Here is a 22,254-nt window from a genome sequence, read left to right on the forward strand (position 1 = left end):
GCGTTTTCCTACTGCCCTCTTTTTCCTTTCTGTTATGTAGTTATTTGCTGTTGAGTTTCTCAGTTTTTACTGGTTATTTTTTAACTCCCACCTATTGTCTATACAGTAGTCAATGGGCATATTCTGTTTTTATCTTTCCCTCTCTCTTTTCCTCCCCATCGCCGCTTTTTTAAGTAGGCTCACAACCCTGAGATCAAGACCTGAGCTGAGATCAAGAGTTAAATGTTTAACTGACTAAGCCACCCAAGTGCCCCTTTTCCTCCCATTTTTAAGTGCATTATTTCTACTTTATCGTACCATATAACATTTGAACATTATTATTCTACCTTTGCCCCTGCCCCTCTTGTTTAATCATATATGTGTATGTATGTACACACACACACACACGTGTGCACACACACATACAGTCATCTGTTTTCTGCTGAAGCTGTAGTCATATTTTAATTGTTTGGAACTCACCCTGTAATAGAATCTTCAAAAAAGACTCATGGGTGCAGAATTCCCTAAGTTCTTAAATGTTTAAGGTATTTTTACTTTTTTCTAGTTTTTAGAGATATGACTGACAGTTTTTTAAATTGTGTATATTTAAGGTACAACATGGTGTTTCGATATAATATTCCTTGTGTAATGATTCTACAGTCAAGCTAATTAGTGTAGAATCTCACACAGTTAGTAGTTTTTTGGGCGTGTGGTGAGAACATTCAAGATATATTCTCTTAGCAAATTTCAAGTATACATTATTAGTAGTATAGTTACTGTGCTGTGCACTAGAGCTCTAGAACTTATCCATTTTATGACTGAAACATTGTACATTTGACCCATTTCCTCCATCCAGCCCCTGGCAAACCACCATTCTACTCTGTTTCTCTAAGTTCAACTTTTTTTTTAAAGTTTTTTATTTTAATTCCAGTGTAGTTGCCCTAGAGTGTTATATTAGTTTCATGTGTACAATATAGTGATTCCGCACTTCTATACATTATTCGGTGCTCATCACAATAAGTGTACTCTTTAATCCCCACCACCTATTTCACCCATCCCCCTTTCCACCTCCCCTCTGGTAACCATCTGTTTGTTCTCTATAGTTAAGAGTCTGTTTCTTGGTTTGTCTCTCCTCTCTCTCTCTTTTTTCCCCTCTGTTCATTTGTTCCTTAAAATTCCACATATAAGTGAAATCATATGGTATTTGTCTTTCTCTGTCTGACTTGTTTCGGTTAGCATTATACTGTCTAACTCCATCTATGTTGTTGCAGATGGCAAGGTTTCATTCTTTTCATGGCTGAATAATGCTCCATTGTACATATATACTACATCTCTTTAGCCATTCATCTATCAATGAACATCTAAGTTCAACTTTCTTAGATTCCATATATAAGTGATATCATGCAATATTTGGCCTTCTATGTCAGGCTTATTTCACTTAGCATAATGTCTTCCAAATTCATCCACATCACAAATACCAGTATTTCTTTCTGTTTCAAGGCCAAATAATATTCTATTCACAATTTCTTTTCATTCATCTGTCAAGAGACACTTAGGTTTTTTCCATATCCTGGCTATTGAGAAAAATGCTGCAATGAATATGACAGGGCAGGTATCTCTTTGAGATACTGAATTCATTTCCTTTGCATATATACCCAGAAGTGGGATTGCTGGATCATATGATAATTCTATTATTCATTTTTTGAGGAACCTTTATGCAGTTTTCCATAATTACTGTACCAATTTACATTTCCACCAACATTGTGCAAGTGTTCCCTTTTCTCCATATCCTCGCCAACAACTTTTTATCGCTTGTCTTTTGTGGAATACCCATTCTATAAGGAGTGAGGCAATAGTTCATTATGGCCTTGATTTGCATTTTCCTGATGACTAGTGATGTTGAGCATGTTTTCATATACCTGTTGTCCATTCGTAGGTCTTCTCTGAAGAAATGTCTGTTCAGTTCCTTTGCCCATTTTTTAATCAAGGTGTTTGTTTTATTGCTACTGACTTATATGAACTCCTTATATATTCTGAATTTTAACTCTTTATCAGATTTATGGTTTGCAAATATTTTCTCCCATTCCATAGATCACCTCTTCATTTAATTTTTTCCTTTGCTGTGCAGAAGCACATGTGGATATCCAGTGAAGCTATTTTCCTATAAATACTCAGAGGACAGCCTTGCTAGATATAAAATCTTTTATTCCCACTTTTTTCATTGAAGTAAAAAACAAAATGATGCTTCTTTTTTTTACTTGCTTCAAACCTTTTTTTTGGAAGTCTGATGCTAGTTTAATTTTTTGTCTTTGTAAGTTATTTGATCTTTTTTTCTGGAGGCCTCGAGATTTTTGTGTGGGGGGGGTCTTTATAAAATAATATTTTTATTAGGTTTATACCAGAGCTGATTGCTAACTATTTGGTTAAACTGAAATATAGTTAATACCGGAAAGGCAGCAGGATAAATGCCTTTTCTTCCTTTTGAAAAAAATCAAATTTCAGATATATGAATTGTTAGGAACACTAGCAAACTCCAGTAGTGACAATAAGGGCTGTTCTGGGGATTTATTATGAACTCATGGGTCTTCATGATTTACTTCAGTCTCTACTGTTCTTTTATATAAGATGCCTAGCATCTGTAATTCAAAACATGGTAAAATCCTAATGTCCTAAGTTTTTCATTACCACAATAACCTTAAAATCTAAAGGTCAGCTTTCAAGTATAAGTGCCTACCCACAAAAGAGTTAAATTTTATGTTCTTTAGAAGATAAGAAAAAAAGTGTTTCTATTAATATTTTGTAAATGCCCAGGATTTTCAGAAATTTTACATAACAATCTACCTAAATAATGTACTAATTTCCTACAGTTTATCCTATAAAATATTTTCCTTCCACACATTGTAAAATAAACATTTGCTGAACTGATTGTTACATGGTATAGTGTTATGTGATCATGTAATGAAAGACTCTTTTATAAAACATGTACACAAGGATAGAATTAAAACCTACCATGGAATCTGTAACTCTAAATTTCCTGTCTTCTGTGGTTTAAACATAATTATGTTGCATTTACATAGTTTTTTTTTTTTTTTACATTGGGTTTATTTGTTCTTTTTAAAAGAGGGGAAAAAAGTAAAGCTACGCTTGTTTGTATACAAAAGAGATTTAATCTCTTTGTGGCTGCCCGAATATTTCTTTTACCACAGAACCAGTCTTTGTGACCTTTTAGGGTTTATGCAAGACATAAAATAGAATGTGTTTTATGTATTTGAATCACTAAGAACATTTTTCCTTCCTTTCACATTTTCTTCTTGGTTGTTTCTCATCTGCGTACTTTTAAAAGCACGTGGATTTACCTGAGATACCAAAATGAAAAATGCAAAGTAACTACGCGAATAATGTCATCTTCTGAATCTTCATTTTCTCATTTTAAAACAAGCTCTAGAGACTTTTAATTTGATGATAATGTGGATTTTATTTATCCACATTATATATTTCATCTAGCCAGCTGTGATGTGTGCTTATTTTAATAGCTGAATTAAATGAGCTGTTCAGTACCATTTCCTGTGAGTGAGAGAATATATATGTGTATGGAAATTAAAACACATTTTTAAACATTTATTTTGTGAAATGTAATATGTATAAAGGAAAGTACATGATGCAAATGTACATATTTGTAAATTATTCAAAAGGGAAAACTCATATAACTGCAACCCAAGCCATGAAGTAGAATATTGTCATTAACCTAAAAACTCCCTGGCTCTTCCTCCTTACCGCAGTGTACCCATTGCGACCTCTCTTCACTCTGGAGAGCGCCCTTCTCTTGCCTTTTATGGCAATTCATATCTTGCTTTGTTTTCATAATTTTATTCTTGAGAATGCTCCCATATAGAGTATAGTTTTGTGCTGTCTCTATTTGGAAACAAATGGAAGCATATAGTATGTGTTTGTTTTGTCTGACATTTTTTGTTCAAAATTATAGGTTATTTTAACACTTAATAAGTATTGTTAGGAACCTATCTAGATCAATTTAGAAAGAATGGAAATCTTAACAATATTGAGACTGCCAATCCACTAACATGGCTACATCTCCATTTATGTAGGCCTTCTTTAATTTCAGCAATATTTTGTAGCTATCATTGTAGAAGTCTTAGATATTTTTCATTATATTTTTTTCTAGGTGTCTATTTATGCTACTGTGATTAGTAATTGTTTTTAATTCATTTTCCAACTACTTGTTGTAGGCAATTGATATGTAAAGTGATTGTTTAATATACTTGTATGTATTCAAGTATGTCTTTGGGTATACTTACAACCTTGTTAACTTTATTCTTTCTGATAGTTTTTATAGGTTTTGTAGGGTTTTTGCATATAGAATTATGTTATCTGCAAATAGTGACAGTTTACTCCCCTCCCAATCTTTATGCCTTTTATTTCTTTTTCTTTGTTGCACAGGCCAGGAACTCTGTTACAGTGAAGTGAGTGGACAGAAATCTGTGTGCTGTCCTGATCTTGGGGAGAAAACATTCAATTTCTTACTGTTATGTAAGCTATTAGTTGTAGGGTTTTTGTAGATGCCCTTTATCAGACTGAGGAAGTTCCATTTATGCCTAGTTTACTTTGAGGTTGTTTTTTTTTTTAAATCATGAATGGGTTTTGAATTTTGTAAAATGCTTTTTCTGCAGCTTTTGAGAGTATCGGATAAATTTTCTTTGTTCTATTAACAGGTGAATTGCATCAATTGATTTTCAAAGGTTGAGTCAACCTTCCATTTTTTGGATAAAATCATTCTGATCATTTTGTATTACCTTTTTCATCTATCCTTGGATTTTGCTAGTTGGTGTTTTATATTCTGTGTTTATGTTGATGAGATATATTGATTTATAATCTTCTTGCAATATTTTTGTCAAGTTTTAGTATATGGGTTATGCTGGCTTTATAAGACAAGTTGAAAGATCATCTTTCCTCTCTATCTTCAAATAGAGTTTGTGTAGGATTATTTCTTTCTTAAACGTTTGATAGAATTCACCAGCAAAACCATCTAGTCTTGGAGTTCTTTGTGGAGAGGATTTTGTTGATGGTGATTTACTTGTTTTGAGTGTTAAAGGTAAATTATATGTCTTTAATAAATCTGGTATTATTTAGGTTTTCCATGTATTCTTGGGTCAATTTTGGTAATTTGTGTTTCTCAGTGAATATATTTGTCTTCACTTAAGTTTAGTTAATTGGCACAGTTATTTATAATGTCCTTGTATTATTATTTTTATAGTTTTATCACTTACAGTTTCTGTAATAATTTGTGTTCCCTGTGTGTGTGTGTTTTTCGATCAGTCTGTCTGAAGTTCACACCCATTTTTTTTATAAAATGTGAGCTAACAATGATTTTTACACTTTTAAATATTTACGAAAAAATATTCAACAGAGATCATATGTTGCCTACACAGCCTAAAATATTCACTATCTGTCTCTTTACATAAAAAGTAAAGAATAATTGCTCTGGTGGTTTATCAGTATTATTCATCTTATTTTTATTTATTTTACTCATCTCGGGTTTAAGTTTTTGTTGCTTTTTCTACTCTCTTGAAGTAAAAGCTGTGATAGTTGATATTTTAAGTCCATTCTTTTGCCAATATGAGTATTTAAAGCTATATATTTGCCTCTCAGCACTATTTTAGCACGTCGCACAGATATGTTTCTTTTTATTTGATTCAAAATATTTCCTGAATTTCTTTATGAATTCTCATTGGCCCAGAGGTTATTTACAAGTGTTGCTTACTTGCCAAAAATTAAAGTATTTTCCAGAGGCCATATCATTATTGATTTCTATTTATTTATTTATTTATTATTTATTTTTAAGTTTTTTTTTTTTTAAGATTTTATTTATTTATTTGGCAGAGAGAGAGACAGGCAGCGAGAGAGGGAACACAGGCAGGGGGAGCGGGAGAGGAAGAAGCAGGCTCCCAGCGGAGGAGCCTGATATGGGGCTTGATCCCAGGACTCCGGGATCACACCCTGAGCAGAAGGCTGACGCTTAAAGACTAAGCCACCCAGGCGCCCCTGATTTCTATTTTAAAACGATGTCAGAGATTATATTCTCTGAGATTTTAACTTTTTCATATTTAGCTTTATGGCCTGGCCACGTGGTCCATTTTTGTAAATATTCTGTTTGCATGGGAGAAAAAAATGTGTATTCTGCAGTTGTTGTGGGTAATGTTTTTAAAATGTTGATTAGGTCAGGTTGGTTAGGTGTGTTGTCCAGTCTTCTGTATCTCTATACATTTTTTTCCTATTCTGTCAACTCCTGAGAAAGGGTGTTAAAGTTGTCCACCATGGTTATCAATTTATTCATTTCTAGTTTTCTTTATGTATTTGTAATTCCCTCCATGGACAATAAGAAACTGATTCCCATCTGTACTTCTTAGACCTAGCTCCCTGTATGTGACCAGTCCTCCATGTTCACCCCCATCTTGTCTCCTTTGCAGATGCTATCCTCTCCCTGCTTTGGCTCTGATTCAACATGCTGGACTGCCCAGAATCCTGCATGTTCTCTTTATCCTATTCAGGCTCTTGGAACCTCATGCTGGGTCACCTTCCCCTTGTATGTCTTCACTCCTCACTTTGCTCGATCTCTGATTCCCCATGCAGGCCCCTCCACTGTGTTGTTACCCTTCTCACCTGGTTCAGGCTCATCATTATGCAATCCTTCTCCTAGGGTTCTATCTACCCATATTGAGTTGTCCCCCTAGAGGCTGCTCTGATCACTTAGGATCGGATACCCCATGCCTGTTTTACCCTAACCTTAGAGATTCCCTCTTCATCTTCTTGGGCTCTAACAACCCCTGTGGGGCCACTAAAGCCTTTTTACCTTCTACCATTGTTTTCCCACACATAATGATTTTGGGGCTGAATTATTCAGGAGGCACAGGGAAGGGGCTTTACCATTATTTTTGAAAGATATTTTTACTCAGTTTAGAAGTCTGTTTTTCTTCTAGCACATTATAAATGCCATTCTCTTGTATTTTTGCTTTCATTGTTTCCTGTGAGAAGTCAGCTTTCATTTTATTTTAATTCCCTATACCTGATGTGCCTTTTTTCTTTAGCTGGTTTTAAGATCAGCTTCTTAGCTTTGGATTTCAGCAGTTTGATTATGATATGCTGAAGGTGTGGTTTTCTTTGTATTTTTTCTGTTTAGGGTTCACTGCGCTTCTTCTTCCATCAGTTTTAGACATCAATCATTGTCTTCACAAATATTCTTTGGTCTCATTCTCTCTCTCTCTTCCTGAAACTCCAATTGCACACATATTATTTCATTTAATATTCCACAGACATTGGACTCTTCTTTTTTTTCATTTTTTTCTCCTTATTTTTCAGTTTGGATAACTTGCCTTAAAAGTTCACAGATTCCTTTCTCTGCTATTTCCAGTTTGTTCTTAAGTCCATCTAATAAATTCTTCATTTCTCATACCGCAGTTTTCAAGTCTAGCATTTCTAAAAGGTCTTTTTAAAAATAGTTTTTGTGTCTGGTTGCAGACTTTTCTTTCTTTTAAATTCAATTTTAAACATTTTCAAAAATTACATAACCTTAGTCAAATTATATAAGTGCCTCTTAATCAGGAAACAACAAATTATTTTATACAATTAAAGGGTATCCATTTGGTAGGTTATTGTTCAGTCATTAGAGCTCATACCCATACTATTAAAAACAAATGAGTAGGGGTGCCTGAGTGGCCCAGTTGGTTAAGCACCCAACTCTTGATTTAGACTCAGGTCATGATCTCAGGGTTGTCATATCAAGCCCCGAGTGGGGCTCCATGTTGGGCATGCAGCCTGCTTAAGATCCTTTCTCTCCTTCTCCCTCTGCCCCCTCCCCCCAAAAAGGAAAGAAAACAAGTAATTGTGCAGGTGTGGACAGATTAATGGAACACAATAGATACACTAAATATATATCTATATCTATATAGCTATATACCTATGTAACTACATATCAAAATTTAGGATATTATGGGGCACCTGGGTGGCACAGCGGTTAAGCGTCTGCCTTCGGCTCAGGGCGTTTGATCCTGGCGTTATGGGATAGAGCCCCACATCAGGCTCTTCGGCTAGGAGCCTGCTTCTTCCTCTCCCACTCCCCCTGCTTGTGTTCCCTCTCTCGCTGGCTGTCTCTCTCTCTGTCAAATAAATAAATAAAATCTTTTAAAAAAAATTTAGGATATTATGACTGGTATGAGGTTATATGTCACTGTGGTTTTGATTTGCGTCTCCCTGATGATGAGTGATGTTGAGCATCTTCTCATGTGTCTCTTGGCCATCTGGATGTCTCCTTTGGAAAAATGCCTATTCGGGGACTGTGTGTATTTTTTAATCAGATTATTTTTGGGCTTTTGGTGTTGAGTTGTATTTCTTTAAATATTTTGGATATTAATCCCTTATCAGATATATTTTCTCCCATTTAGTAGGTTGCCTTTTTGTTTTGTTGAGTTTCCTTTGTTGTACAAAAGCTTTTTAATGTCCCAATATTCATTTTTGCTTTCGTTTACTCTGCCTGAGGAGACAGATGCACTTTACTTAAATTTTTTAAATTTTAGGATATTATCAGAGTGGCCATAAAAAAAAAGCTGGATCTCTACTTCCTTCTTATAGAAAATTCAGGTAATTAACAGATTTAAGTATAAACAAAATATTTTATAAGAGAACAAAAGAAATATTCCAGTTTTATTATCTTGGGATGTGGATGGCTATTCTAAGCATAAGTAAAAGATCAAAATCATAAAGGAAATAATTGATAGATTCAATTATATAGGATTTTAAAGCCGAGGAAGAATGAAAGAAGAGATAAATCTCCTTTGCTTCCACTGGAAATGACCATTTTAGTAACTCCTTACTCAACAAATTAGTAACTAAAGGGAAAGGATTAAACATTTATTCTGCCTTTCTGTAGGGTAACTAACCCCCCAGTTGGTGAGAGGAAGCTCTTCTTTATAAAAGAATGCCAGTTAATAAATAGAGTAGACAAAATTCAAAAAATAACTACAACTCCCAATAAAATAATTATTTTAGGCAAGGATAATTAGTAGATGCTAAAACTTTAGGGTAGGGAAAATGTTGGGACAGGACCTTCTTAGAGTGACAAAGTGTCACCACACAGATTGTTATTCAATGAAAATGGAAACATACATCTTTATAATGAAGATATATAATGGTTATTGGCATAATTAAATGACCGAACTTGGCATCACTAAGAGTGGAGGACTGATATTATGAGCCTCTGAATGTGTTGTGCAATGTGAGGTACATAGCATCTCCTTTGATGTATTTTGCCAAAAATATGTAATTTGATTCAAACTCAGATTTTAGTTCTAATTTCCTGTTCATAGAAAACACAGAGAGTAGAGGAAAAATTTAATGACACCTTGAGAAAGCAGTCAAACTCTGATCGTAGGACTTGATCTGTTTAAAAACTCAGTGCCATAAAGGTATTCTATAATAAAAGAGACTTTAAAAAATATCAAAAATATAGGGCACGATCCTTGTTTGAAAACAGGTTTTGTTTGTTTATAAAGCTCTAAAGGAGGTTTTGGGAGCAACTGGAAATATTTGAATCTGAACTAGATACTTAATTATATTAGGGAATTGCTTTTAAGTTTCTCAAATGTAACAGTGGTACAATGATCGCATAAAAGGTCACACTTTTTTTTAAAGATGAAAATTTGAAAATTTTAATTGTGAATTGTTGTATTTCTAATTTTATGTGCAAATGTCTAGAAAAAATGAACACACATATTGATAGATGATGCAGACAGGTTTTGAAAGTTGTGCCCATTGGTGTTTATTTTACCTTTAAAAACTCTTAAGTATATTTGGAATTTTCCATAATGACAAGGGGAAAAAAGAATTAAGATGAAAAATTAAAGTTTTTGCACTTAATGGCAAAATTAAGATAGTTGCTAATGCTGGTGACTGGTTTTCTTATCTTGGATGTGGAATCAAATCAACATAACTTTTATGGAGAACAGTCTGTTACATATTAAAAAATTAAAACATACAGAATCTTTACTGAGCAATTGCATTTCTTAGTATTTGTCCTTAGAAGATGATCAGTGTTTTGCAAAAGGATGCAATGATGGCCTTTGCAGTGTTATTTTTACTCCATTATTATGCAAAACAAGAAATAACCTAATTTCAATTAATAAAGGATTAGTTAAATATATTATGGTGCATCAATGCAACAATACTATCTTGCCATTAAAAGTGATTCCAAAAATCCATATTCTTTGCATTCATTGACATAGAAGCTCTGTTACATGTATTGAATCTGTTACAGATTATAAAACAGAAGGGGTAATGAGTGGAATGGTTGTCTTGTCATTGTCATGACCATAAATATTAACATTTGCATTGGTCCTTTTTGCTTTCTGTTTTGGGCAAACCATACCTCAGCTGCTTTTAATGTACTCATCTAAATCATGTAATAATTTTTGGGGGGAGAAGAAAGAAAAGATAAAGTATGTTTTATTTGCTTATACAACCAACACATCCTACAGAGTTGGTCAGGCACTCTACTTCTATTTTCTCACTGAATAATAAAAGTGTTGGAGTGGATGTTCTCTAGGATCTAATACTAAAATTGGATGAATGTAATGATGACTGAGTAACTTCCATTTAGTGTTTCCTGAAAATGATGGGTTCTCCATGCCAGGGACTGCATCAGGTAGCAGAATACCCTTCTCCGTAGCCCCACACTAGCTTCCCTCACCCCCACAGGCTCCTGCCACATGTCACTGTTGCATGGACAGTCTCTTTGCACCCCCCACCTCCATCCCACCACACTTGCCTGGTTAATTTTTCTCTAGTCACTTTTCAACATTTCATATAATGTGCAGATTTCACTTTTATTCTATGTCTTTTCCCAAAAGAATATTCGCTCCATGAGAGCAGGGATTTCTTTTTGCTTTCAAGGTGGAAAAATCCCCGGTACCTCAAAAGTTACCAGGCACCTGATAGGCACTCTCTTCATATTTACTGTAAGAATGACTTTTTTTTCTGAGAAAATGTTTCTGAGACTTTTCTAATCATATTGTTTACACAACTATAAGAGGATAGATTATCATTATATGCTTCCAGGGCCAAGAAATTCTGGGACATACCTTTCCAGAGGCTGTCACATTTACTTCCTTTCTTCAAATTTGGTCTCCCATAGAGTCTTTAATATAATATCTAGAGATATAATCATAAAAACTTAGAGAATCATTAGAAAAAAAATAAATTTTTTTTTCTAATTATAGCTTTTTATGGGGATGATCATTTCATTCTGACATGCTTTTTTGTGTTTCCATTTTTACTGAGTTGCCAATTTCATTTCAAACCCTATAGATTTCAGTTGCATCCTTTAATGTGGTGTAAGAATATCATGTTCTCCCAGGCTAGCCACATTTAGTGCAAGCCATTGTCAGATAATAATATTTACCAGTGTACTTCTCAGTGAAAATTGTGAAATTTTTAGAAATCATGTAAAATTATGGTTTCAAAATAGTTGTATTGACATTGCCAGAAAGAAACTCTACAACCTGGGCCATGCCTATTGTGTGGGCACAGACTCTTCACTTTTGTTTATATATGTGTCCTCAATGAACAGGCAAGCCAGCCAGACTTCTTACCAATCTTGCAAATATTATTATAACAACAACAACAACAACAAACTGAGATAGATAACAAGCAGGTACATCATTTTTGGTTTGTTTGGGTTTGTTTAATAGCCAGAGTATGAATATGTATTCATCTTTCCGGAACTATTATTCTGCCAGCCACACAGTTTGGTTTCTGTGATAAAGTTGAAGATTTTGAAAATACAATTCAGTTTTGTGTTTATAATGTCAAAGAATTAATGTAAAATTCAACTGATAATAAAAATGGGAAGAGCTTAGCTACTACTGGAAATGAATTCAGAGCAAGATGCCAATCAGATTAAAAAACTATACAAAAGGAGATAAACCCATTGCAATGGACAGGGGGTGTAAATTAATGCCACTTATAAGCCCATCACTGTATATGTAAAAATGAAAAATTAATGGTTAGATTTAGAACTTGAACAGGTACTTTGCAAGAATGAAGTTAGAAATGAATATATTTATGTTGGGAGAGATTTTTGAATCATGGAGCAAAGACTATCTTGCTTCAGGTTCATTTAACCAATATTCACTAGCTGTGGTAGCATGCTTGAAGCATAGTAGGTGGTACATGAGTCCTGCAGTCAAGGAAATTACACAATAATTATAATAATAATGGGGAGGTGACGGGCATTGAGGAGGGCACATGATGTGATGAGCCCTGGGTGTTACATGTAACTGATGAATTACTGAACTCTACATCTGAAACTAATGATGTTGGCTAATTGAATTTAAATTAAAAATTTTTTTAATTTAAAAATTAAATTTAAAAAAAATAATGGGAAGGTAAGCATACACACATGACTACAAGGCAAAGCACTGTGCCATGAATATCAGAAAGGGGGAAAGCAAAACTCAAAAGGCTTCAAGGCGGGAGAAGCCAGAGGATCTGTGGGAGAGGCTTCGTTATAGACCTTAAGAGATGGGCTATTACAGCAAAAGAGGGCAATGACATAGGGAAAGGCTTATAGTTGAGACAATTTCTGTAGCCTGTGCGTAAACTAGTGTCTCCCCTTTGTGTTTATACAGAGCCCCATACACCCATCTATTGTACCATTTATCATAATGGATTATAATTTTCTTTCTCCCTCACTAGACTGTCCTTTCCTGAAGTACAGTTAAAATCCTCTATATTTGCAGATTCTGTATTTGTGAATTCATATCCCTACCAAAATTTATTGGTAACCTCCAAATCAATACATACACCACTTTCGCTGTTATTCACAGACCTGTGCAGAGCAGGGGGAAATCTGAGACTCCTCGTGCGCTTGTCCACCAGACGGTGAACAAGCTAGGCTCTGCCTTCTTGTTTCAGCTCTCCTACTGCAAACAAGTGTCTTTTTACAGCCTGTGTAGTGCTACATGCTTCACATGTTTGTATTTTGAGTTGGTTATTTTGCTGCTTAAAACGGTCCCTAAGCAGAGTGCTGAAGAGCTATCCAGTCTAATGTTTCCAAGTGCAAGAAGGTTGTGATGTGCCTTACAGAGCAAATATGTGTTAGGGAAGCTTTGCTCAGGATGAACGGCAGTGCTGCTGGCCATGGGTTGGTTCAATGTTAATGAATCAACAATATATATTAAATAAGGTGCTTCAAACAGAAACACACATAAAAGATGGTTATAGATTGATAAGTTGACAAAAATATTCTGAACAGAGGCTCTCAGGAACAAAATTTTGTATTTTCCCCAGGAGCAATTGTTCAGTATTTACTAATTACCTGTGCTGAGTGACGTTATAGAACATAACTACCCCGCACAATGAGAATTGACTGTATCCGGTATTTCTCTATGCTTAGCGCTTAGTGTTTAGTAGATGGCTCAAGAGTTTTATGAGCAAATGCCTGAATATTGGGAATTGGGAGGGATAAACCAGCTCATTGGAAATGTTAAATACTGAGTTCAGGAATCAGGGTTTTAATACCACACAGGCAATGCGAAGCCATTGGAAAATTTCTCCTGGGAATGCAAGCATTGATTGAAAGTACCAGGTGGTGTGATGGACAGAATGAATATCCCTGGGGACCTGCTCCCAAGGAGCTACCACAGAAACTCCAAAAGGTCCTTTAGGAAGATTAATTTCTCAGGGCTTTATAGGATGGATAGAAGTGAGAGAAATCGAAGACGCAAAACCAAGGGAGCAGCTACCATGACCATCGCGATATGTCGTGGTGAAGACCAGAATTAGGGTGCTGGCAAGAGGAAGGGGAAGCACAGGGCAGATACTTGGCTTCTTTCTTTTCTTTTTTTTAAGATTTTAAGATTTTCTTTTCTTTTTTTTTAATTTATTTGAGAGCGAGTGCACGCTCATGAGCAGGGGGAGGGATAGAAGGAGAAAGAATCTCAAGTAGACTCGCTGTTGAGTATGGGCCTGCCACGGGGCTCTATCTCATCACCCTGAGGTCATGACCTGAGCTGAAATCAAGAGTTGGCCACTCAACTCACTGAGCCACCCAGGCGCCCTGATACTTGGCTTATTGTGAAATCAGCAGTAAATAACTTGATACAGAAAATGAGGGAGATGGAAAGGACAAAGTTAAATCCTGTAGTTTGCTACCCCCCCCAACTTTGTCAGTTCCTGTGTTTGCAAATGTGTTTCAATCATGTTTCCCTCATCTAAGGTTATTGCTCTGTGCTGTGCTGACTCTTAAAGCATCAGTGATGGGGTCACAATCCTCCTCTGTTACAAGTAAGCAGCTGATGAGTTAGTTGCTTAGGGTTTGGGGTGATGACTGAGGACAAAAGATGTAGTTTTACAATTAATAGTGAATTTTTATGGTTAATTGTGAAATTTTGCCTGGGGGGAAAGCGGTCCACACCGAATTATCCCTTTAAAAAAAAAACACCCTGAAAGGCATGCCATGCAAACGACTTCTGCTGTAATGTGAAGTTATGTCCAGCTCTGTACAGTTAAATATTACTAATGCAAATTTTACTGCTACGTTTGCAAGAGGGTAGGACAGAACTATTGTTCATTGAGAATCTGCATGTGAAAAAATACAGAGACCCAAGGATCAGCAGCCCTTAGGCTTTCAGTGGGATATGTAAAGCAGTAAGATGGTTTAACTTTGTAAAGTAAATCCTTCATTGTGAAGTGCTCGGTATCTTCACATTTTCCATCAGTTGAGAAATAAAACTTTTTCTCTCAGCATGATATTGACAGAAAACTTCAGGTTTGGAAAGCTATTTAGTTAAACTTCGTGTTAAAATACTTTCTCAATGTGCTTTTTTCTAATTAAAAGTCATTTTCTAAAGAGACAATTTGTATCTTACTACAAGCTATTTGCATTATCAACTATTTTATAAGGTTATGCAAAGCTGATATCATACTTGGACCCTTTGAAATAACACATATATTTCTTTCCTGGCAAACTCATCTCAGATAATCAAGAAACGTAGTTGTCTTTATTTCAATTTTCAAGAAAGAATTTGAATGGCATTCTAAGCTAGTAGTATTTATTCTATCTGCGGCTAAATACTACTTGTGTTTAACTCAACCTGAGATTAAAAATCAAAGCAGTTTTGATGTTCTTTATCTTTTTTCATTTGCTTTGAGTTTCACCTATCTTTCTGAACAAAGCCATGTTTGTAAAGGATATTAAGTTTTGTTTGGCCACCTTCTCAACTGCAAGTGTTCTCAGTGGACCTTAATGCAAGGTTATGCTCCCTGGACTGATTGATATATAAACAGAAGACAGATGGTGTAGAGATGACTCTGATGATAATTCATTTTTCAGCTACTCATGAAGGTATTTTGATTACAGTGTGTTTAAGTAATTATGACACAGTCTGCAATGTTAGTCTTGCTGAGAAGGGAGCACATGGAAAACAAGTTACGTGTTATCCGTGCCTAACAAAGGGTGCACTGTGGTGTAATGATTTTAATTCCTAATGCTAGATTAGGACTGGAGGAGTTTAAAATATGTCATACAGTAAGGTAAGTCAATTAAACGTAGACCAAATAAAAAAGGTAACTTCACAGTTTTGAGGCATAAATATTTGTTTTGGAAAGTATATAGATGTTACTATATGAAAGAAACCAGTATTTTGACATTTAGGTAACAGTCTGTGTACAGCTAATTAAAAAATTACATGGCTTGATTTTAAGTTTACATGAATCGTAATTATCATGGAGCTTGCTTTCTGTGTCATGAATTTAAAACTGAAATCAGAGAGCTGACAGTTCAGTAGCACATTCTATTCCTGCTGTTGTTAAAGTTTTTTTTAAGTAGGCTCCATACCCCGTATGGAGTCCAACCTGGGGCCTGAACTCAACAACCCTGAGATCAAAACCTGAACTGAAACCAAGTGTCAGCCGCTTAACCAACTGAACCACCCAGGCTCTCCTGCTGTTGTTGAAGTTTTGAAAGAAAATCTAAGGGGCGCCCAGGTAGCACTCAGATGGTTAAGCATCTGCCTTTGACTCAGATCATGATCTCCAGGTCCTGGGATGGAGCCCCATGTTGGGCTCCCGGCTCAGCAGGGAGTCTGCTTCTCCCTCTCCCTCTGGCTTTCTCCCTGCTCATGCTCTCTCTCTCTCTGTATCTTTCTGTCTCAAATGAATAAATAAAATCTTAAAAAAAAAAAGAAAATCTAAGCAAAATGTCAAAAGGAGAAAAAATAATTAGAATTGTGTGGATAGACAGGCCACTTAGGTTTTCATTTCTACATTCTAATTACAGTTTATACTTCTATTTTTGGTCTCACAATAGGATAATTGATCGCTTAGATGGAGTTCGTTTGTTGTGGTCCCTGCTGAAAAATCCTCACCCAGACGTGAAGGCCAGTGCAGCTTGGGCCCTCTGTCCCTGCATCCAAAATGCTAAGGTAAGAACAGACTACAAATCAATCCCTTCTAGAATTTCTAATACCATCCTGAATAATGTCATCACAGGTCACTAGTTGCTTTTGACTTACTTTTGGTCCGATTCATCTGGTAGAAAAGAATGCTGAGTGTTTGTGCCAAAATAATTTTTGAGCAATGCCTTTTCCTGGTTAGTTTTTAAATGCCAAGTTCTGCCTGGCTGGTGGAATTGAAACAGGTATGCCAGGTAAGTCAAGAGGAAGAAAAGGTGACCATTCTTATCTCTTGGGTGATAAGAAAATTGTCTGTATTTACCTCCTACTTGAAGAAGCATAAAATTGCTTCTGTCTTATTTATATAGCCTGAAATATGACAGTGAAAGATCACTAAGTTCTTTGTTACTCTGAAAAAGTAAAATAATTTCATGAATCCCACTTTTCTTTATCAATAAAGACTGGATATAAAAGCTGTAAATACAATTTTTACATGACAAAAAAAAAAGACTGAACTGGAAGTCTTTTAGCTCTTCATTTGTAAATTTTATTATTTTCTGTAAAGATCTCTTTTCAGCCTATTTCTATTTTCTTAAAAATTTTTTTCTTTGATTTAGAGATTGCCTTTTCAGGTCCTTGTTGCTAGAGATATTTTTCTCTGTTGAATATTTTTATCTAAAGGATTTTACTCCTATAATAAATTTAACATGACTCTAAATATCATCCTAAATATTTGTGACTGGAAATCATCTTTTGTAAAAAGTGAATTGTGATGTGTACTAATAATAGAGGAGACCTATTAGGAACTGGTTGATAGAACCATTTTTTTATAACAGCAAAATAAATATAATAAAACATAACATAATATTTTATAACATAAAAATAAAAACACCTCAAATGTCAACCTACAGGAAAATGGACAATAGGATGATACTATGGTCATATAATATATACAATGCAGCAGTAAAAAACATATTTCAGTAATGTACTCATCAATATCAATACACCTCATAAACATACTGAGCAAAAATACCAAGTTTCAGAAGTAGATATATAATGTAATTCCTGAGGTCCACAGAAATTTTTTAAATGTAAAATTTAAATGATATTACTTAGGGACCAAGAAAGATCACACTAAGGAAATACCACTACATATCCTTGAAGGATATCCTTGTTAGTTACCTGAACTATTCAGCCCAGTCCTTCACTCATAAATATGAACAACTAAGGATCACCAAATATTTAAGGAAGGCTAATGGTATTTGAGACAAGCCAGTATTACTAAGCAGAATTAACTTCAAAGGAAACAGATAATGTAAGGAACAGAATATAATATGAAATTTTAAAAATTTATATCTTCAGAATGACCCAAGGGGAATACTGTATCCAAAAAAGCTGTCATTTAAAAAAGGTCATTCACAGATTAACAAAGGCTTTTTGGAATTGAAAAATACATTCGGTGGAGTACGTGGGTGGTTCAGTTGGTTGGGCATCCAGCTGTTGATTTCAGCTTAGGTCATGATCTCAGGGCCCTGGGATTAAGCCCCACATCAGGTTCCATGCTTGGTGGGGAGTCTGCTTGAGGATTCTCTCTCTCTCCCTCTCCATCTGTCCCTCCCCCTGCTCACTCACTCTCTCTAATAAAAAATAAATCTTAAAAATATATGTATTTGTCAAAACAATAAATTTAATAGAAGAGACAAATAGTAGATATGACTGAGTAATTATCTGAAAGATAAAGTCTAGTAAATACGAAGGCAAAGTAAAAGTAAAGAGAAAATAGCAGGCAGCAGAAGGGGGAAAGTTTGAAAAAAATAGCACAAGAAAATACATGAAAGGAAAGAGAGCAATTAAATGGAAGAAAAATTGTTAGAAAAAAAAAAAAAAAAGAAAGGTGGGAAGGTTCTGTAAATTGAAGAGTTGAAAAAAGATTCTAGTCTTCAGATTGAACAGATCCACTTAGTGCCAAGCAGGAAAAACAAAGAAAGTTAGCTGTACCTTGATATAAATTCAAATTTGATGTGTCCAGAAAATTAAAGGAAAGGAAAAAGTTACATAAGAACAAGGATCACCCCAGTATTAGACTTAACATCATTCACAATAAATTGTAAAAGAAAATGGAACAAATCCTTTACTGTCTTCAGAGGAAAGTATTTTTATCCTGGAATTCTATATCCTATAAAAACTAGCATTCAAGTGAGTGTGGAGTAAGGATAGAATAAAGACATTTTTCTTTCAGAAATGTCAAGACTCAGGAAGCTTATTCCTCATAAACCTTTTCTGGAAAAAAAAAAAGTTTAGACTATTTTCCAGCAAAACAAAAGATTTTTAAAAAGAGAATAACATTAGTTATAAAAACAATAATAAGCAAATAACTCACTGGAATTTATAGTTAAATATAAATTTGTGTTGATAATACGGCTCTCAAATTTTATAAAATTTTTAAGAAAGATTTAAAAGTAATGGCATAAAATAAAAGAAAAGCAGATAGTATTATCACAGTAACAATCTGAATCTAAACTACCAGATGATTCCAAAAATGGATTAGATAGTATAAGGTAATAGGTAAACATATACTAAAGGTCTTTACTTTTAGAGAAGGATGTTATACATACTGGTTCATTCTCAATCATCATCAAAAATATAAATTTAAGTACAGAATTTAATTCTATTTCATCAAAGAGATACCATTCTGTGTATAGATAACATTTCTACATAGTGCTGTTGTTATTTGTAAATTGTGTCCTTTATTCTCATGGATTTTAAGTATGACTCTGCCTATTTATCTATTACTTGCTGTTTTAAGACATTCTGTAAGAGACATTCCAGTATTGTCATTTTCATTATTCCTGCCCAGGATTTCTGTCCTGAATATCTGACGATGCTAGCAACCTAAACTGAACCACACTCAAACACAACCCAACATGTTTGTTGTTCAGCCCTTGGTCCCAAGGCCTCCACTGGGTCCAAGCTTCCATGAAGGGCTCCGACTTGCTCCATTTCTGATCAACCTTACCTGCCCTCTGCACATTCTCTACTCCTACCACCTTAGTGTCTTTAAATTGTCCTCAAGAAAAGGAAACCTCAGTCCCCACCTTTTCACTCCTGAGGGAAAAGCAGATGCGTGATCTCTGCTTGTTCACTACTCTTACCAAGAACAGCACTCCTCTGTATGCATTATCATTTAGGTGACACAGATGTTTGAAGACTTTTAAACAAGGAAATGATGTGAGCAGATTGGTTAATTAGAAAATATGAATAGGTGGTTAATTAGGCTTATGCAGTGGTTCAGGTGAAAATAATTAAATCTGGGGCACCTGGGTAGCGCAGTCGTTAAGCGTCTGCCTTCGGCTCAGGGCGTGATCCTGGAGTTCCGGGATCGAGCCCCACATCGGGCTCCTCCACGGGGAGCCTGTTTCTTCCTCTCCCACTCCCCCTGCTTGTGTTCCCTCTCTCGCTGTCTGTCTGTCACATAAATAAATAAAATCTTAAAAAAAAAAAAGGATAATTAGAATCTGACCTAACACAGTGGCACTGTGGGCAAAGAGGAAGAGTCAGTACAAGAAGTCATTGCAGGGGTGCCTGGGTGGTTCAATTGGCTAAGCGTCCGACTCTTGATTTCAGCTCAGGTCATGATTGGGGTTGTAAGATCAACCTTGCCGGGCATGGAACCTGCTTAAGATTCTTTCCTTCTCCTTCTGCCCCACCTCCACTCTTTCTCTTAAAAAAAAAAAAAAAAAGAAAGAAAGAATTGCAAAGTAGATTCAGATATCGGTGCATGATTGGATGTTGGCTGTGAGAAGGAGGTCATGAGAGAGTTTGGATTTTTGTTTTTTAGTATTTTAACTTTGGCAACTAAGAAATAGTAACTTTACAAAACAGGAGAAGAACATGATTTCAGGCAAAGATGGTGGATTTGCTTTCATCCAGGTAGAGATATCCAGTCATTTGAATATATGAACCTGAGTATCTGGAAAGAACTCAGGACTTGAGTTGGATATGTGAGAATTACCAGCATGTCAGAAGTAGCTGAAGTCTGGAGAACAAAGGAAAGGCAGAGGGTGGGAAGTGAGGAGAGAAGGGCAAAGAGAAGTCATAGAAGATTAAGGAGTGATAAGATAGATAGTAATCACGAGAGGGTGACAAGAAAGACAAGAAAGGAAACAAATTCAAGGAGGGGGGTATATTCAATAATATCATTTGCCCCTAGGAGGTCATTTACATTTGAAAACTGAGACGAGTACATTAAATATGAAAAATAGGTGGTCATAGTTCATAGACATTTCAATTGAGAAGAGAGAATTTAAGTCAGATGGCAGTGGGGTGAGAAATTAATTAAGGGAAAAAATAGATATAAAAGGGATTAGTTCTAGTTCTTACTAGAAGTTTTGCTGTTAAGAGGAGACAGTATGAAGTCCAGAAGATACCTCAGGTTTAAGGGAATGATTAATATGGGAAAGGTATGGGGGGGCATGTGTGTAGCAGATGTAAGAAGGGAGGGAGGGAGGGAGCTAAAGAAGGAAAAAAAAGGAAGGAAGGAAGGAAGGAAGGAAGGAAGGAAGGAAGGAAGGAAGGAAGGAAGGAAGGAAGGAAGGAAAGGAAGGAAAGGAAGGAAAGGAAGGAAGGAAGGAAGGAAGGAAGGAAGGAAGGAAGGAAGGAAGGAAGGAAGGGCTCTAACTATTCCTTAATTTTACAAGCACATTGCTCTAAGTAGTGTAAAAAACTTGTGGAGTGCCAACCAAAAGGACAGCTCTGAATGCATAATTCCTGAGAGTGAGTCCACTGAGAACAAGCCAAGAGAACTTCTGGTAAGAAATACTAAAAAGGGCAACTTGTTATTTCATCCAGGTGACATATTCATAGCCAATCTCCTGTCTGTCTATCTATCTATCATCGTTTAATTTAAAAGTCAGAAAATTATCAAAGGATCTGAATTAATATACCCTTATGTAAATTTAAAAAAAAATTGGGGGACGCCTGGGTGGCGCAGTCGTCAAGCATCTGTCTTCGGCTCAGGGCGTGATCCCGGGGTCCTGGGATCGAGTCCTACATCAGGCTCCTCCGCTGGGAGCCTGCTTCTTCCTCTCCCACTCCCCCTGCTTGTGTTCCCTCTCTTGCTGGCTGTCTCTCTCTCTGTCAAATAAATAAATAAAATCTTTAAAAAAATAAATTAAAAAAAAATTGAAGTCAGACTTTTCCTATTTGACAGTGAGTATAATTTGGCTGATTATTTCAAAAACAAGGACTGGTATTTCTGATTAGGTAATATAGAAGACATATCCATACATTGAATTAACTAAATATTCAGAGCAAAATTTTAATGAAATATATAATATCAGAAAATATATCTTCTATGACTGAATTTATGGTGAACATTTTCAGATGTCAATTTGTAATAGATGGATACATATCTTTTCAAAAATGTATGGGGATATGTAAGCAAAACTTTTGAAGACTGTTGGTCTCATATACCAGGTTTGGCCTGTGAAATGAGACAGAAGGAAATTTAGAACATCTTTCCTCAAGAAAATAGCCTAATTTGCAAGGCTCTTGTCTTTTTGAAAAAAACCTATTTTCTAGGATCAGACGGTAAATGAATGTTATATTGGTCTTTCTTCTTGCATCTTTATAGAACAAAACTCATCTTCCGAGGTAGAAGATACCTCAGAGGTAAAGTATGAAAGAGGTCATGTGCTCGGAAAGGCAAAAGGAAGAAAGCACATTTATAATATTGAAAAATAACATCTCATTAGGTATACAGATCCCAATCCATGGTTTAAGACAGCTCTATGTAATAGAACTTTCTGTGATGATGGAA

The 22,254-nt window shown here is 35.4% G+C and overlaps 1 protein-coding gene across 1 annotated transcript in view; it reads left to right on the forward strand.

The window, feature by feature from the left end:
* Positions 1–22,254, forward strand: part of ODAD2 (outer dynein arm docking complex subunit 2) — a 170,923-nt gene that overhangs the window by 76,257 nt on the left and 72,412 nt on the right. Inside the window, exon 16 of the mRNA XM_008683879.2 lies at positions 16,352–16,466. Within this exon, the coding sequence (XP_008682101.2) occupies positions 16,352–16,466 (115 nt within the window). The remainder of the gene's footprint in view (positions 1–16,351; positions 16,467–22,254) is intronic.

This window comes from Ursus maritimus, unplaced genomic scaffold, assembly GCF_017311325.1.
Source record: "Ursus maritimus isolate PB19 unplaced genomic scaffold, ASM1731132v1 scaffold_31, whole genome shotgun sequence".
Lineage (NCBI taxonomy): Eukaryota > Metazoa > Chordata > Mammalia > Carnivora > Ursidae > Ursus > Ursus maritimus.